Raw genomic sequence first — 20264 nt, forward strand, 5'->3', positions numbered from 1 at the left:
TGTCCTTCCCATTACTGAGTTGAAAGCAGACTGGGCAATCATTGAAAGGGAAGTTCAAGAATTTTCATAATTTCTTTCTTCCCTACCAACAATCACCCAGCGAGGTACAGGAGTGGAGTTATGCAATAGATTAATGGTGGAGGACTTCCTCTCATATCCACAAGGAGTGTTCTCTTCAAGCAATTGTGTCCCAACTCCCAAGACATGAGCGTTGAGCTCCTTGGTCTCCATCAGGGAGTTAACACCACCAAGTGTGCCTTCAAGTATGCGCACCAGCTCATCCTAGCCCCCTCCAGGAGAAAGGAGCTGACTGTGCCACTTCACTCCTCACCCTCCTGCCTGGCTCCACTCGTGCTGAAGCTGATAATGAAACCCTGCTTGCCTGGGTTGTACTTGAGAATCTGTCCCCTGCACCATGAAGTCTGGCTACAGAAACCCTGTTTTGGTGGAAAAACAGTAAACGATGGTCACACCACAGAGCTACAGTCACAGTGCCTTGCAGGTGATGTGCTGGCTACTATAAGTGGTCTTTTACAACATAAACTTCATATTATAATAGTCATCCAGCTGGAATGTGGAAGACTAAAACACCCAAATATAATTCAGATTCCAAAGCTTAGGAAGGGTCTTTAAATAGTAACTCTCTGAGAATGATTTAGACCATGACCAGCTGGGCAAAAGCCTTAACCACAACCTGAACGTGAAATGCTGAGATGGAAAAATGACAAGAAAGTGCAGTATGCAAACCCTCTCTCAGATATCAAATTGTTGCAAAGAATATTTTTTAAAGAAAAGGGATTCATGCTCCCTGTATCTATAAAAACAGTTGAATACTTCCTCTAGGTAAATGTTGGCCTATTATGTTTTCCTGTTACTACTAAAAGAACCTGGGAGATATGCTGCAGCATTTCAAACTTCATTATGGTTATCTGCACATGTGCCAAGCATACACACTCAGAATTTTGAGGATGGAGGAACCAGGCTTCTTCTGTCCTATCAGAACAGCACAAAAGGCAGGAGATGATTGGAGGACTCTCCCTAGACAGTTGCTATAACAAGAGAAAAATACATCATCAGGGACATAAGTAGCCTATCAAAAAACAGTTGTTTTAATGGCTAAGGTCTTTTGCTTTCCACGTACAAGGTACTATGGTTGATGCTGACCTCAGGCCAGTGGCTGTATGGAGTTTGCATGTTCTCCATTCATCTCTGTGTGGGTTCCTCCCACCTCCCAAAAAAAACGCTGTTTCCACCTTAAACTTATCCAACAATGGAGTTGTGGGGAGCAGCACAGACTCTAGTAGGTGGCTCTATGGAAAAGAGATGTACATCACAACCATTTTGGGCATTAACTATGATACGCAGTATCCTCAAGATAGATCAAATAACAAAGATCACCAAAGGCTCTGGGAAATCCAACTCTCATCCAGGAATGCTGTGCTTCACAAAAAGTGAGCCACAAGACAAACAAGTAAAAAAAAAACACAACAGAGACAGGTTCATAAGTAAATACTAGGCTATCAGTCTACAGACTATTACAAGCCTAGCCAATAAGCAGAGGTCAGAATCAAATCCTGTACATTGCATCTGTGAGGTAAACACCTTTATTATGCCAGCCCCTCCCCCCTTAACATATTATTTGAATGTATACACACTCGAGAAGCCTGCTGTCAGATTAGAACCCCTACAAATCTAGTTACAGAAGCTATAGAATACCGCACTTAATGTTACTGCCACAGCACAAATGAGAGAAGATGGCTGATCCCAGCATTAAGAGGACTGACTTCACTTTCTTGTCTTTTGTGAAAAATGAAAAGCAAAAACACTTTAATGTTACAAAATAAAGAAACAGTAATACGTTACAATATTAAGCAACAGTAAAATGTTCCAATATTAAGCAACAACAGTCCAAAATGTTAATGCCTCTTCTATGAATGTACTGAAGAAACAAACTCAAACAGGCTTAGCCATTGGAATAAATTGGCTTTTATTTACGGTGAGTGCTTTTGTCTACCAATTAGACTTCATCAGATCAATTTTTCAATAACAGCTTTAACCCATGAAAAACTAATATATGCATAAAAACCACAAAAGACCATAAATCATGACTGACAATACTGACAATTTCATACATAATAATGAGCCTGACACAAGTCATCTTTTACAATCCAACCTAAAATAAGAAACAGGAAGACAACTAACAAAAAGTCAGGGTAGCTTTTAGTTTGATTAATACTTCTCCATAACATGCAACAGTCAAACATTTGCAATGAAATTCATAACCTTCTAATTACAAAACTGCAAAGACAGATTGCCTAATCCAGTGGTTACTAGTGCATATTACATTTTAAACAGCAACAACTTCATATGGTTTCTTATTAAGAAATGTTGAATCAATTTCATCAGTCATTACTAAATTATACTGTTACAAAAACTATGTAGCCATATGGTTAATCATTTACCACAACCAATGAAAACCTAACATTAAGTTTTTCATGCAACTATTATATATAAAAAGTCATATGTCATAAATATTCACTCATCAGCTATTAATGGCTTCTCCTTTCTCATACGACTAATTCTTAACTATATTCCATATTGTATCAGTATCATCACATGGTTAGTACTTTTATCACATTTTTATATTTTTGTTTCAAAAGGTGTCAGGTAAATGCATGACTAGACTTCAACATTACCCAAGTCAAATCTAATATTAACATTGATATAAGACTGACATTTAATACACTATGCTCTTAATCAGCACATTAAGTTGCATTTCAAAACCTAGTACACCCCCTACTCAAAATTATTACAATTTATACTACTCTATGTAGTGTTAAGATACAACCATCTACCAGACACATGTGCCAAGTTTTCCCATTCAATAATCCTCCGAGTGAAAATTCTTGCAAAATAAATACATTACTGAAATACTTCTGATGTCTTGTCCAAGCATTCAAGAATCATGTATTTCAAGACATTTTGGAACAGGGATTTCACACACATTCATGCCTCTTTTTTCCACTGAATCTGTATTTTCGTCAGATCACCCTCATTTCTCTAAGAATATCCATGGCCTTGCAATGAAATCTTTACTACTGCTTCATGTTCAACTTGTGATCATTAATCTCAGTGGCAGTTGGTTTAACTTCACTATCATTTCATCTGGAGTCCAAAACACTTTTCAGAGCAGTGGAAAATGCCAACTTGTACTTCAACAGTCTTCTTTTACACCTGTTACAAATCACAGGCAATATTTCACAGTCACTCACTAGCCATGATTGACATACACTGATCACCCAACTGCTAATACTTTTATACCATCTTGTCACAATTACCAAAAGCCTTGCAGTTTCTTACCCGTCAAAAATGTATTTTGCACATCCAACTCTAGTACTGCCAAATATTTCACCATTACAAGCCCAGCAAACCCTGTTAAACTGGTTCTAGATTGATGCACCTAAAATCACTTAGTATAAATTCAGTACATCTAAATCCATGTAATTTATAACTCACAGCACTGAAAAAATAAATAAAAATGCAACACCCTCAGCCTCTGCTTATTATACATTTCAGTTCCTAGACTGCACAATAGTGGGGAAAGCAGCAAACTCCTATAATCCACAGTGTGAGTTCTCACAAAGAACACACATATTTCAGCAAACCTAGAACTGTGCGAGTCTAACACATTTAATAACATCACAAACTACATGCATGTGGAAAAATACACTACTCTATAAAACATTCATTAATTTAATACTTAAAAATATATATAAATAAATTGCACAAAATGCATCCAGACCAAATAAACTCTAAATTTAGATCAAATGACTTTAGATCAAATGCATGGAACACATCCAATCTACTATCTTGGTTTTCACACAGCTCTTCAAATCCAATCCTTCCTCATATTCCAGGAAGGCATATAATTTCACATTTGACCACCTTGCCTTAACTCTCCATTCCAATCAACTGCTCACCTAAGAAACCTCTGCTGCCCTTTCCCATATCTCATATATTTAGCAGGTCCCACAGCCATTTCATAGCCATGCAAAAACACAGCATTCCAAATCACTTCCAGAAGCTTTAAGTATGCTACAAACAATTCTGTTAAGTTCCACCAGCTTAAATTTTTATCACCTCCAACCTGTTAGCCACCTCCGAGACATTAACAACTTTCCAGGGATTTTAGGTAATGGTCATTGAGCACCGTGACTACCCTTGCTCTGACCCACTGCTCACTCCATAAACAAACTGTACACTTTTGACTACACATTCTATTTGTTCCATTGTCAAATTGTAAAATATAACTCTACTCATCTTTACACCAAACTTTGCAACAAATAAATGACTCTCACTTTAAGTTTATTTACTAGAATTACACAGCACCCCCAAAAAAGCAACAGACTTCTCAAAATACCACTGTGTTTTCAGCTGTCAGCATAACAGAAACTGATCATTATAATGCATTTGTTTTGTAAAATCACAGCTGGAAACAGGCCCTTAGGTCCCTTTTACCCACTTTGAATAAAAACAGACCAGTAAGTATAATAAACTGTTTCAGAGGAACACGTACATTTGATAGAAAGCTTTAACACATCCAATTAACTGTTTCAGATTATGCACCAATACAAACCAAGATAAAAATGCAGGGTAACAAAGTAAAAATGACACACTGGCACTTTACCACCTACCTGTTACGGGTGGAATTTAAGGAATGGGTAGTACAAATTATTCGAGAGTTATTAGAGAAGACAGAAATTTCTTCAGAAGTGGTAGCTAGTGAGTGGAATAAAAAGTGACACATGACCCCATGTGCAAAAATGGGAAAATAGGTTGTGGATGGATGCATACAGTGAAACTGGAGTTTAAAAATAGGGTAGAAATAAAAGAAAAAGATATCTGGCTAAGAAGTAATAGGAATTATTAAATTAGAGGGATTGACAGAGGTTAAAGTGTTGCAGAATAAGAGGAGTCTAACAGAACATGAAGAGGTGCAACTGCAGGGTGCTTAATAGAAAATAAGAGAATATTTGGATAATATGCATGAGTTTAGAAAGATGGCCATTAAGCAACTATTTTTGGATAACTCCAAAGCACAAAAAAACATTTTACATGACTCAGGCAAAAGAAAGCAGAAAGGGATGTTGCCAAACTTAGAGAGCCTACAACAAGAAAAATAACCAGAGATCATGTAGAGGTATTGGGGATCTCGGAAATTTTATAAAAGTTTGTATAAAGCAGAGGATTGTGGAAATAAAGAGCACAAATGGAAATATTTATGGAAGACTTAATTATGCTAAGGTTAGAGGTAGATGAGGCTCAACAACTGATATTTAATATAGGAGAAACTTTGATAAAAAATAGTGATATATAATCAATTTGCAGGAAGGTCTCCAGGAACAGATAGTATTGCTGTAGAAATATGGAAGTTAGGAGGGAAGAAAGTGGTAAAGATTTGGAAAATTTTGTTTAACAGTATTTTAAAGGAGGGGAAGCACCAACACCTTGGAAGAAAGCTGTGGTAGCTGTATTACCCAAAGATGGAAAAGACCTAACCAACCCAGCTTCATATACATCCACTTCAATTTTAAACCATGATTATAAAGTGATTATGTCTATACCAACAAAAAGAATGGTGTTACCAAAATTGATATATATGGATCAATGTGGTTCTGTTAAGGGGAGGCAGCCATTTAACATTAAAAGAACAATGATGATCCAAAGGAAAGCAGAATCTAAGAAAATACTGCTGTTGTTGGTGAGTCTTGATACACAGAAAGCAGTTAAAAGAGTAAACTGAAATTTTATGAGGAGGGCAATGGAAGCATAGGCATTCCCGGATACAGTAAGAACATTAATTTGGAGGACACATGAAGGATCAGAGTTCATAATTAAAGTGGGAGAGTTCCTGTCTGATAAGCTGTGTTTGAAAGAGAAACAGCATTGTTCCAGATTGCTTTCAGTGAAATACATCTATAAAGTTAGCTAGCATCTGTGAAAAGGTGAACAGTTGCTTGGGCTTTTGAACCTGGTCCCATACAAAGAATCAGACTGGATGGACTTAAGAGAGTTTTCATCAAAATATGTAGGGTTAGACTGATCTCTAGTGAACATGGTCCCACAGTCTTTCTTAATAGCAGCATAGCCTTCGAGATTAGCTGACCAAAACACTAACAGAAACTAAACATCTCCCCGAAACACAAGTCAAACATTTAATGAAATATAAACTAAGTAAACAATAATTTCAATACAAATTAAACAGACAATGCCAGTTCGCTGAACTAAAATTATTGTCCGTTTAATTTATATTTTAAACATTTGACTTGTGTTTCTAGGGGACGTTTTGTTTCTGTTAGTGTATTGGACTTGGTGACTGATCCTAGATTTGTGTGCTTGAGCTACCAATTCTTTTTTCTTTTTCACCTGACTACAAAACACTCTTTGCTAAAGAAACCATATCAGCCCTACACATGTTAATAATCTGATTGTCATGTGGTAACGTTTCTGTTTCTTCTAACTATGAACTACATTAGAGGACAAAATATCTGAGGACAGAGTATTATGTCTGCCACGGGGTCCCTTACTTTGGACCTCTCCTACATACAAAGGATATGGTTCTCCCATACCTGACCAAGTACTGGTACAGCCTCCACTGGGTGTGTCTGACTCCATACCATAGAGGGGTGTGAGCTCACACCAGACAGTGACATGAAAAAAGGTAAGTGGTCTGGCTTAAGGCAACAGATTAACAAACTACATCCTGAGGCATGTTTCTGTTGACTTTCCTTCTTTTTTGGTGCAACTAGATTTGATGGGGGGCAGCCACATCAGGCTCTATCGAGTCAGGGAAGAAAAAAACATCAGCCAGAACAATACATCGATACTATTATGGGCTGACTAAGGCAGCAATAACAGAAAATATAAACTATGTTACCACACAGCAAATAGGGGTAAGCGCCATAAAATATAGCAGAAACATTTTAAATTGTACTAAGCCTTGTTCTATAACCACCTAAGCACCATATGAAAAGCACATCTAAAAAAAGATAAGAACCAAAGAAGCATGAACTGCACATATTTACAGAACACGGTAAGAGAGGCATAACATTTATTTTACATTTATTGACTGGGGAAGTCTGTCTAGGCACAAAAGCCCCTTTCCAGTGGAGGCCCGGGGAGAAAAGCTCCAGTACATGCAATATGAACAAAATATTTTAAGTTATACAATATCAATGACAAGCAAAACACAGTTAAAATACATTTTAAAATATCAAAATAGACATGATAGCAGCTACAAAAACTTCTTACACTAATAATGTCACATTTTTGGCTGGTGGCGTAATTGGACTGCATGTAAGCATTCCATGTACTCCATATGTCTTAAGACTCCCATTGAACTGTCATAGTCAAAGATCTGCTTATGGAATGAGATATCAAACACTCTCCAAGGTGTTGGTAAAATCAGTGTTACAAAAAATTTGCCCATGAAAGGTAACATGTACTATTTTTTTTTCTTGTGGGCAGGGTAGAGGAGTAATGCAAACAAGGCTTTCATTCTTTACACTCCAGTCCTTGCAGATGCCACTATCCATATGTGCAATGACGTGCAAAGGAGGACTATTCCACCTCCATTAAAAATGGAACACATTTGTCATTTTCCACACTGCCACCAATCTATCCAATTACTGCTAGGTTTCATAACAGTAAAGATATCAAACCACATTCTTCTTCAGCAGTTAAGTAAGGTGTTCTTTAAACTCTATGCCATGATGCTTGAAAGCTTTACTGACTTCAGACTTCACCCCCAAACCCTGAACACCAATATTTTAAGAACATCTTGGCTCTGTGCCCGGAATGATTTTGACTATCAAAGAAACAAAACAAAAAAAAGACTTTTTTTCTAAAATAATCACTAATAAGCTGTAACAAGAGTTTTCTGAAAATACCTCACAATTTCTTCACTTTGTTGATTGACAGTCATTCGTCCAACAAACCTGAAAATAAAAAGGAAGAGAGAAAACTGTTATGATTTTCTTCTTTTTGCAAATTGCAAATCATAGTACTGACAAATGAGGCCTGCATAACTAGACTCACTACATATGCACATTTTGAAAACTTTATGGATTGCTTTACTTCCAATGCCCCTCAAAAACATGTGAACACATGCACATACATAATAAATATGCATACTTCCTAACATGGCCAATAAAAGACCACAGGGTCACATGTTATATTTCTTTATTTGCCATGTAACAAAATGAATTTTAAGATCATAGCTTAAACAACTAGGCCCTTTTTAAATGTAAATTCAGCAGGCTGCTAATGCACACACAAATTGACAAGAGCATAGTTTGGGTGACAACCATACTGCTCAACTGTCCAGATTTGCATAGAATGTCCAGATTTTTGTCTCATATTTTTGGTTTGCTCCTTACAAATTTGTGGGTTTTCTGGCAAATCACTGAGGAATAAAGTCACTAAATCATGACATAGATTTCAGTTTCAGACATAATACCCTTCAAAAACTACATACTGACACAAATATGGTTACTTTAGCAACTTTCTGTGCTATTTTGAGAGAAAAATTGCCATGGATTCAAAGGACAATCATAAGGCCTTTTTCAGCTATGTTAGGAACCTGGGTGGAAACTCCCAGATATGCTCAGAATTAGTCCAAAATGATACAAAAATCACTGAACCCACAGACATTGCCAACATACTGGCAGACAGATTCAGTGCAAACTTCACCCCCCTCTCCCCCCCTAAAAGAGAGATAACTATCCCAGCGGAGTGTAGCCTCCCAGACATCTCAAATGCACAGGTGAAAGCTGCTCTCTCTAAAGCTAAAAACACAGCATCAATGGGACCGGATGGTGTCCCCGGCTGTGTGCTACACGAGCTAAATGAGGAATTAAACCCGCACATAAGGCAGCTGTTTAATCTCAGCCTTACCACAGGATACGTGCCCAAGGAGTGACGTACGGCAACTGTGGTCCCACTCCACAAAGGTGGTGCCGCTACGGACCCTGGTAATTACCGCCCCATAAGCTTAACAAGTCTAGTCTGCAAAGCTATGGAGAGGATCATAATGGAGCTCATAAACAAAGATATAGGGGACTTGCAGACATTGGACCCGACACAGTTTGGCTTCGTCAAGGGAAGATCATGCCTTTTGAACTTGGTCGACTTCTTCGAAACGGTCACCAAGGCCATTGATGAGGGAAAGGCAGTCCATACAGCCTACCTTGCAAAGGCTTTCGACACAATACCCCACTCGGGTATTGTAAAAAAACTTACCAGCTTAAATGTAAACCCATATGTCACAAGATGGGTTGCAAACTGGCTTAAGGACAGAACCCACAGGGTTAGAGTTGCTGGCGCTATGTCAGACTCCAAGCCGGTCACAAGTGGTGTCCCACAGGGCTCAGTCCTTGGCCCCCTATTGTTCGGCATCTACTTCTCAGAAGTACAGGCCAACATGGGAGGTCTTTGGCTGACAAAGTTTGCAGACTACTGCAAACTGGGCGCCATAGTGGAAAGTGCATCGGACACGGATATCCTTCAGAAGGGACTCACGGAAACAGATAGCTGGTGCCAGAGCCATGGCCTGAAGTTAAATGCCAAAAAATGTATAGTCATACCCTTCGGGAAAAACAAGGTAACCCCAAGCTACCATATAGGTGGCAATCCACTAAGCACAGAAGAGGTTATCAGGGACCTGGGGACCCAGGTTGACAGTGGCCTTTCTTTTGACACTCACGTTGCTAAAGTGGTTAGAAAGACCTTCTACATTGCCCACCTGATCATGAAGGGATTCGCATCCAGATCTAGTGAGGTCATTGTTCCCCTGTACTCTTCACTTATCAGACCAATGATCGAGTACAATGCCCCATTCGGGATGTATCTTGCCCGACATCTTCAGCAATTGGAGAGACCCCAAAAGTTTCTCACCAAAAGGATAAAGGGACTCCAAAATCTGTCATATGCTGCCAGATTGAAGAAACTCCAGCTCTATTCAGTCGCATACCGTCTGCTCAGAGGTGACATGTGCCTGACATACAAGGCCATGTCCAACCCGGAATTAATGGACATGCTCCACCTCAAAAAATCCAAATCCACCAAAACCACTAGAGCAAGCGACTTAAACCTTAGCACGGATATAAATAGGACGTGCTGGAGGGATAGATTTATCACTCAGAGACTCCCTATGCTGTGGAATAGAGTCCCGGTCCATGCGAGGCAGAGCACCTCGCTGGCTCTGTTCAAGAGAAATCTTGACCTGTGGATGGGAGATCGTAGGTTTACCCCGGGAATCATCTCTGTGTCACTGCTGGACAGAGGCACAACAAACTAATGGGTACAGTATTTTTTCATATAAGGGGTGGCGTAAGCCACAAAAATTCAGGCTAGGCTTATAAATGCCTTGGGGCAGATAGCCTAGTATAAACCTATGAACCTATTTAAATTCTGTCCTATTTTGGGGCATTTGTTACCCCCATTATTTTAGGCTTTGTCCAGATTTCCTGAGCTAAGAGGCTGAGAGGTGTGAACAGAAAAAAAACAAACTAAATATGTGAATGACTTAATAAATAGACAAACAAATATGATAAAAAGGGCCTGCATTAGAAGGCCTGTTTGTACCACTTTAGCAGCATGAATGGTTAAAAAAAGATAACAGAAATATGGCTTAGCTTGCTCTAATGTCTGCATGATAACAGATCACTCAATAATTTAATTGCTGTAATTTGTCTGTTACTGTGCAACTAATGCTTAACAATTGGCTTCCACTATATCATCAATGTCCACAATCAAAAAGCCACTGTAATACATCTCGAACAGTGCACAGTGTCCATATACACTGGGCATTTTCCCATAAAACTCAGTGAAATTGGGGTTAGACATCATTAGATTTATTGGATTAGAAAGGTTTTGCCAAGCTAATTTATACCTGATGCACAAAGGAGTGGCTTCTAGTGCTGGAAATTTGGCAAGTGTAACCATGAACATTACAAATGGAGTCAACTGTGAAAGCATTACATAAAAAACTGTGGTACTGACTTCCAGCACTGCAAAGAGTGCTCAGATTATTGCTCTATCTTTACCTATTACCATCAAAATAACCCTGCTGCTTAATTCTCCCAGTATAACCAACTAAGATTAGTACTTGAAAACTTACTACCTTTAAAACAGAATGTGTTACAGTCCACTGGCAGATTCTTTGAACAACCTACAATTCTGCTACAGAATATCTACCCTACTTGTCAGTAAAGTGATGGTTTTAATGTACTGAATCCTGAGGTACAGTGTACAGTTAAAATCATGTGACCCATACCCAGGTCTTCCATATAGAGCAGTAAACAAGATATGTATACTCATTTTCCTTGAGGACATCAGGGTGCATCAGTTTCTACTTCTGCAGAAGGCCAATTGACTATTATTCGTTGGGACAGCTACAATTTACATTTTGTAGTAGTAGTATGAAACCATGTCAACCTTCTCTGTGCTTTCGTTTTAACAATGATCATTCATTCCAAAATTACATAAATTATCCCTTTCTAACAGCAGCTTTCTGCTCTAGACTCATCTAAAAACTCTGCCAGAACAGGTCTTTAACTTTGAACTCCACTATCAATTTCTCTTTGCTTACACTTTATCAATCTCTGGTAGGGAAGGCAGTCATTAACCTGCACTCTCTGGGTCTCATCCTCTTCTACTGCCTTTCCTGGTTTAGTTATTTGCTCTCAATACCTTTGTTGCTTGCTAATTTTCTCCAGTAAGTATTATCCCCATCTGGCCTTTTTTCTAACTCTTAACTGTAGTCACCTGTTGATAAAACATGATTTCATTTTCCCATACTGGCTTGGTTTTTAAAATACTTTCTGCAAGTTTATGAATATAATGTTCTGTACGGTGGTGGTTCTGCTTAAACACTTGCATCCAAAATCCTACTTGCTCCTTATTTCTTATACTACCCTCCCCCCATTTTGTCATCCCACTTTGATTTATAACTTTCAGCTTGAGTTGTGTATCTTGGCCTTAACTGCATAGCTCTTCTGGAAATCAAAACTCCTCCTTTTATGAGGAGAATCAACTTATCCCTCTTAACTTTTGACCTTTTTCCTGCCAAATAAATTCCTTCAACTCTTTATTATCATCTACAAATTCTCCTTTCATTGATAAAAAATATGCTCAAACTGCATCAAAAACTAACGGGACTAAAAACCTTTTCACTGCTTGTGTCTTACTACCCAAATCCATAATTAAGAGCGTCCAGTTTCTCAGTTTTTATAGTATGTTTAGTCTCTTACCACATAACCTTAATTCCCACAACAGAATCCCTTTTAATCCATACTCCTAAATACTTCATCTTACCATGTACCCATAAATATGGGTACTGCTGAACCAATTAATGTGCAGGTCCATGGATTACCTTTACATTTTCTTCCATCTTCATCAATTTTATATCTCAGAAAAAAATAGAAACGGTCTTAAAATAGTCCGAAGCAATGAAATGTCATTTTCTGGATTTATAATGTACAAAATACAATCTCCAAATAAAATAACTTTTCTTGATTACCATAAGGATTTATATTCTTAAAATTGTCAGTTCCTTATTTTCTTTGCCAACAGTTCTAAATATAAATATCAAATAACAAAGGGGAAAGATGACAACCCTGCCTGGTTCCACTGTTATAGCACAGCTCATTAGAGAGGAACTCTTCCCACCTTAATTCTTGCCCTCAAATCCTCCTATATCCTCCTACCTAACCCTATTACTCTATTAGGGAATGCAAACATCACCACTACCCTATTCATAAAATCCTAACTGATTCAAATATTTTATCTCCTCAAGACGCACACACAACGGTGTTTTTTCCTTACATTCTGCTTCCCCCTGAATCATCATTAGATTATTATGATCATAAAATGATTCCCACCTCTCCACAAAATCACACTGATCTATATTTATCAATTTTGGCAACACCTTTGCCATTCTTTTACCTACCATAGACAAACATTTTGTAATCATAGTTTAAACTTGAAATGGATCTATGTGAAGCTGGGTCTCAATGGCCTTTAACCTCTTTGTGTAATACAGCCATCATAGCCTTCTTTCAATATGCTAGCACTTCATCCTCTTTTAAAATACTGTTAAGCAAAACCTTCCATATCTTTATCACTTTCTTTCCTCCTAACTTCCAAAGTACTACAAGGAAACTTTCTGTTCCGGTTGACTTCTCTGATAATTTTAAGTCTCATATTCCTCTAGCCTTGGCATAATTAAGCATTCCATAAATATTTACATTTATGCCTTTGCTTGGTTTCCGCATTCCTCTCCTTTATACAAATTCCCAAACATTTCTGAAATATCTCCAATACCTCTACAGGATCTCTCGTGATTTTTCTTGTCATAAACTTCCAGTGCTTTATGCTAAAAGTTTTTGTGCTCTGGAGTTACCAAAAACAGTTGCTTGATGCCAGCCTTTTTAAACATATACATAGTATCCAAATATTCCCTTATTTCCCTTTAACATTCTGCAGCTGCTCCTCTTTGTTCTGTGAGATTCCCATTATTCTGCAACACTTTCACCTTGGTTAACCTCTCCATATTCCTATTACTTTTTTCCTATATATTTCCGTTTTCTTCCATGTTTTAAATGTCACTTTCTTTTTATCACACTCACTAGCTATCCCTTCTGAACATTGTTGTCTCCCCTAATAACACTCAGATTGTTTCCATTTCCCATTATTTAAATTCCAACCTTTTTAACAGGTAAGTAGGTAAGTGCCAGTGCCTCATTTTTACTTCATTAATCTGCATTTTTATCTCAGTTCGTACTGATGCATGATCTGAAATTGTTATTTGGTATGTGTCGAAGATGCCAATTAGATACATACACTCCTGTGAAATATAATTTTTTCCATTCTAGCCCAGGTTTGTACCTTAGAAAAATATGTAAATTCTGTCAGGTTTCTTACTAATTTCACATCTTTGACACAAAAACATTATCATGCACATCCTCAGAAATATACACTATTTTGTTATATTTCAGTTCTAGACACAACCAATACAGCCTCAAGAATGTCAATCAGGTTTCAGGTCACCACCCATACACAATATTCACTGCTGCAAGCTTATTTCTCCCAAAATTCTAACCAACTCCATAACAGCAGTTTTAGATGGAATAAAAAGACATGCCAGTATAATCCTCCCCCTCTGCCAATAGCCCCATTTATACCACAAATCCAACATTACTTGTCTTTTTTTCCCTTTATCACTAGTGGTGCCCCTATAACAATCAGTATTATTACTCCCCTTTTCCTTTCTCTGATATTCTGCTGAATGCCCACCCAGAAATCCTTCAAATTCACATTCTCATTTCTACTTAAATGTGTCTCTTACAATACTATTATTTGCATCCTACATTCCTTGATAAGATTCAATGTTCTTTGCTTTTTATCTATACCTATAAGGCAACTTACATTCAATGACAACATGTACAGAGTAGTCTTTCTGATAGAAAGCTAATACTCCCAACCTATTATACAGAACATCTCTTTTTTAATGTATATTTCCAATTACTAGCGTACATGTACACACCAATGGTTGCTGGGCTGACAGATTATGCAGTTTCTTCTTCTCATCTCCATTTAAACCTACATCACATTTTCAAGCCTTTTGTTTTAATGAAAACACTCAAAATAAATTTTCAGGACCCCATCCCTTTTTTTAACTTTCCACAAACAAAAATATATACATTTTCAAAAAATTAAGTTTGCCTTCCAGATAGGAGGAGACAGCTCATGTTCACACTTACACTGATCGCTTTCTATCTTTATCTCTACTCCCCTCATAAATGTAAAAATAGTCTGCATGCTTTCAGTAAACTAACTTTTAAATCTAAGAAAAATGTTTGCTTGTTTCTTTTGGCTTTTCCCAGTTAGGGGTCGCCACAGCGGAACTCCGGTCTGCTAATGATTGGCAGTTGATTTTTACGTACCGGCTTGCCAGGCCTGATGCACAACCTTCAATGAAGGTATGCCCATTCACACAACCTTCAATGAAGGTATGCCCATTCACACATGTCTCCACGCCGACGACGCTCTAGCTGAGAATCGAACCGGACAGCGTCTTACTGTGAGGTGACAACGCCACCACAGCACCACCACCGCAGGATCAAATCTAAGAAAAATGTACTAAGTTTAAATAAACTAAATTGTGCAATGTTATATTAAATGCCTTAAAGTATTAAGGATGCTGGGGAAGAAACTATATTACTTATTCTTCTCCCAGAGTCTCAGACTTAATTTTTACTGAACTGCTTGCCAGTATATCTTTAAATGGTAATTACACTAACTCACAGATTTTGTTTAGCAAAAAATTTTCAGACCGCTCATGATTAATTGCCTAAACCTATAAATTGCTCGTCTCTAAATAAATGTAGTTGGCAATGAAAAAAACAACTTACAACTTTGCAGATGCATAAAATAATTTGGTAAATTCCATTCAGAACACACTGTTCAGGCACAGTATGATTAACTGCCTGCACCTGTACACTAGAATCCCACTAGCAGTATTTGCTAAGCGAAAAAAAAAAGCAGTTAATGAGTTTGCAAATGCAAGAACGAACTACCATTTCTATGCCTTCCAACAGCCTCACTTCTAAAGCCCATTTAATAAAAAAAAAAAAAACTCTGTGGCTTAGGCTAGTGACATTATCCCTGTATAAACAGGGAAATTATCTTAATTCTCCATATAATGTGATCATTACATTTCTATATCCTCCATCCCAGCAGCCCAAAACCACAATATAATAACTTTTAACTTGCTTTCTGCAGGATTTCTTACCTTGTTGTAGTGAAAAGCCTGGATACATTACAAGTAGGAAATTGTACTTTCTTGCTTTAATATCTTTAGCTTACACAGCTGCCACTGACAAGAACCTAGTATTGTATTAACAACTGAACAGGAAAGGAAAACACACTGACCCTTGTCTAGGGATTGAACTCGACCCCCTGCCCCGTAAACTCTCTGTGGCTGTCACTGCCACTGAACCAATGGAAAATGCTGAACCTTCTCTGGAGTTTGAATCCAGGACACCCTCCCCCATTCTGTGTGGCTGTCACTGGACCAAGTTCAGGAATGATCCTGAGCACCAGAAGGGCTTGCTGCACCTCTGTACTGCACAGAATGCTTGTGTTTACAATCACCATTAATGTGGTATCCTGGTTGAAAAGCGATATTACTCTTGGAGAACCCAGGTACCCAACTGTCTAAAGACCAACTGTTGCTCTAGTTGCAGTAGCCACCACACAGAATGTGTGCATGCATGTGGGGGGTCCTCAGACAAGTTTCCTAGTCGAAAGAAGAAACTGCTCTTGGAGGAAAGTAAGTACCAAACCAGAGACTACTTGTTGTTCCACTGTTTCTGTGAGAATAACATTGAATGTGTGGGGTCTGGGGTCCAATCCTCAGACACCAGCCAGTGTTCCCTTCCTGTTCAGTTGCTTTTATAAACAAACAAAGGCAGAGGGACATTAGCTCCATTTTCAAAGAATCATAAGCAGCAGCATACACGCTCTTATTCACTGCATTATGCATTACTGTCATTTTATTTATTTACTTTACCCTTACTTTAACTTGTTAACTTAAGCGGTTAAGTGAACTGATGACACCTTTTTCAGATATTCCTAGGAAGGAAAAACTAGTAAAAGTCTTGGACAAGTGCACATTAGGCCTCTGGTCCTCAGGCTGTAAAGCCCTAAAGGATCTAACTCACAGCAGTTTTCAGATGTGCTTGCTCCTGCATCCAAGTTCTCAGCAGTTGTCTCCCTTTCCATCTACTTATTTTTCTTTCCTGTGCAAGATTACACAGCCAGCTGCAAAAGTGAATATGCCTTAACTTTTCCTCCATCTTCCAAGCTAGATGGAGGAATGCAGTTAGGAGTCTCTTCCCTGGGGTAAGATAATGTATGCACTATGCTAAGCATCTTGATATAGTTCATCTGGACACAGCGGGTTTCTCTCTCTCTCTTTTTGCGGAAAAAGAAACAACTAGTAAGACTTTCTAGTCTCTTTGGTATTATCAAATAGTGTCTTACTTGTCTGTACATATCCAGGGAATGCAGAAATCTCCACCCCCCCTTATTCTGTAGGTTAGAAACAAATATGGGCAAGCTGAACAGCTGGGCAGAAGGATGGACTTGTTGTTAGACCCACCCTATCCTAAAAGGCTACAAATGCCTGTCTTCTCTCTGGCTGTGAAAAATCTTTCATCATGCTAGTTTCTGCCTTAGGAAATAGCCTTCCTTCTGAGTTTACTTCTATGCCTAATACCAAGCAATTAAAGTAACAACTGAATGAAAAATGAGTAATACATGTAAATGCTGTTGTTTTAAAAACCAGGATTAGAGACAATATCCTAATGCAATGCTATTGTACAAACTAACTTGTATTACTAACTAGTGTGACGATAGCAGGTACTGCCAGCCATGCCAGGAGAAATAGGGCAGTGGATTTGTAACATATGCCAGCACAGCTAGCTGGAATTTTGCAAACAATTATATGTCATTCGCATATCAAACTGATTTGTATAGATGCTTGTATTGAAAATGTATTTGTAACGTTTGTGTTAAAATGTAACAGTGTGCCTTGCTGGAAGGGAAATGTACATGTATTATTGTAACTGTTTAAATGTATACATTGTAACAGCATAAAACGGAAGTAAAGAGGCTAATCTTAATCCATCTGACTTTGCAAAATATAACTGTCTGGGCTAGAGAATACTTGATAGCTCCTGTTGGAAGAGTGAAATGGCTTTATGGTTTATGACTTCCAGTAGCTGCAACACATCTGAGCAAAGCTACACCTGTGTGTACTGTAGCACATAGGTGCTAAACCCTGGTCGCTTCTAGTGATTGGGGATAGTATGAGAAATAGAATCAGATGACCACATGAATGCGATGTCATTCTGTACAGAAATAATGTTTTTATACTAGAGGAAATTGAAGTCTCAACAGCATTCTGTATTCTGTCTTGGATCTGACAACAAGAACCACTCAACAGTATTGCTTTGCTCTGTTTAGCAAATAGGAACAGTAACTCTTAGTCAATCAGGAATAGATAGTGAGGATAGCTAAATACTGTTTTCTATAACTGTATGAAACTTTCCATCTGTGTTATTTTTAATATTTCCTGTGACAAACTCTGGTGTTTACTGTGAATAGATATTTAGTATTTTCTTGTTCTGTTATTATTTATTATGAAATATATTTAACCATTTCATTGTGGATGGTCTTTTTTAAAAAATACTTAAGCTCTGAGACTATTTGCATATATTTATTTGGTGACAGCTCTGTCCACTCCTGAAAGCCTTACTGTTTGGTCAACATTACCATCTGTATTAATATTAAGTCCACTCAGTATAACTGGGTACCTCTGTAAGAGCCTTAAAGTAAGTGGCAGGTATTCTGGTGGCAGTGATAAAGTACAGTTGTGTACACTTACCATAAATGTAGATGCTAGAATGTATTCACTGTTGCAGTCATCACATTTGGGTTATCCCTGCCAGAGTAGCCCTTCGCCAGCCCGAATACCAGAGGCTTAGTATTTCTGTGTCGGCTGCTGTCACTTGAGGACTGACGTCAGGTCGTCAGTAGTATAAAGTAAGGCAGCCAACGCAATTACATAAGTTTTTCTTGCCCTAACCTGTCAGGCGCCCCCAAGTAGGAGGCCAGGTTCTGGTGGAAGAACCCCACCAGTGGAAAACAAATACCAATGTGTCCCTTGTAAGGAAAGAAATAGAATAAAGGGGGATGGAGGGAGGAAAACCAGGACTGCAACAGTGAATACACTCGAACATCTACATTTATGGTAAGTGTACACAACTGTACTATGTTCATTGTGTTTCACTGTTGCAGTCGTCACATTTGGGTATTCCCAAAGCTGAGGAAATGGGTGGAGGCAGTCAAGGAAACTAGAGGATGGCTAGGATGCCCTGCACAAGTGCAGAGGCAAACCCTGCTCTGGACTGGGAGACGAGAAGCAGGTGGTTATGCTTGGTAAAAGTGTGAACAGATGTCCAGGTGGCAGGCTCAAGGATGTCCCTGGTGAGGATTCCTCTTACGAAAGCTGCAGAGGTTGAGGCTGCTCTGGTGCAGTGTGTCCTGACCCCCTTGGGGGGAGAGGCTTTCCATGTAGCAGAAATGGATGCAGTGTGCTATCCATTTGGAAATGGTTTGCTTGGAGATGGCTTTGCCTTCTGCCCCTGTAGCAAAGCTAACCAGCAATTTATCAGTATTTCTGAAGGATTTAGTCCTGTCCAGATAGAATCTGAGCTGTCTGTGCACATCTAGAGAGTGAAGAATCCTTTCCCCCATGTTCTGGGGATTAGGAAAGAAGGTGGGCATATGAATGGATTGGCCAAGGGCCACACTGGACACCACCTTGGCCATGAAGGATGGGTTAGTTCTGAGGGATACCCTGTCTGCATGGAAGATTATGAAGGGTTCCCACAGCCATGAGTGCTTGCAGCTCAGAGACTCTTCTGGCTGAAGTGATGGCCAGAAGGAAAGCTGTCTTCCAGGAGATAAATTTTAGCTATGCAGAAGAAGCTGGTTCGAAAGGGGGCAGGGTGAGCTTTTCCAAGTCAAAGTTAAGGTCCCAAGATGGCATTGGTGCCCTTCTGAGGGGCCTCAAGTTGCTAGCCCCTCTGAGGAACAGTTGATCAAAGGGTGTGAGAAAAGGGCTGCTTTGTGGGAAAATGAGCAGAAATAGCAAAGGCATGAATTTTTATAGAGGAGAAAGAGATCAATGTGTAGTAGGTCAGCTAATTAATCCAGGATGACAGGGATGGAGGGCTGTGCCGTACTGGCTCCCTTAGCCTGGATCCAGGTGCAGAACCTTTTCCATTTATCTACATAAGACTTTCTCGTGCTAGGATGTCTGGCCTCATGGATAACATCCAGAACTTGTTTACTTAGAATGGCAGATTGGCTGGGGGTTGTGGAATAAGCCAAGCTGCCAAACTGAGTGTCTGCAGTGTGGGATGCATGAATTCCCCTTCCTTCTGGGTCAGGAGGTTTGGAATCTGAGGAAGATGCCATGGAGACAGTGGGGACAGGCTGCGCAGCAAGAAGTACCAGTGTTGTCGGAGCCAGTCTGGAGCAATAAGTATGGTCTTTGGTTTTTACTCCCTTATTCTGAGCAGTACCCTGGGGATGAGCGGTAGGGCAGGAAAGGTATATACCGTTAGATTACC

At 38.9% G+C, this 20264-nt stretch overlaps 1 protein-coding gene across 3 annotated transcripts in view; it reads right to left on the bottom strand.

Moving 5' to 3' along the window:
- ATP11B (ATPase phospholipid transporting 11B (putative)) overlaps positions 1 to 20264 on the bottom strand; it is a 2792721-nt gene that overhangs the window by 2109959 nt on the left and 662498 nt on the right. For all 3 annotated transcript variants that reach the window (XM_044070307.1, XM_044070308.1, XM_044070309.1), the window contains exon 8: positions 7950 to 7997. In XM_044070307.1, the coding sequence (XP_043926242.1) occupies positions 7950 to 7997 (48 nt within the window). The remainder of the gene's footprint in view (positions 1 to 7949; positions 7998 to 20264) is intronic.

This window comes from Protopterus annectens, chromosome 4.part1, assembly GCF_019279795.1.
Source record: "Protopterus annectens isolate FY-2018-M chromosome 4.part1, PAN1.0, whole genome shotgun sequence".
Classification (NCBI taxonomy): domain Eukaryota; kingdom Metazoa; phylum Chordata; order Ceratodontiformes; family Protopteridae; genus Protopterus; species Protopterus annectens.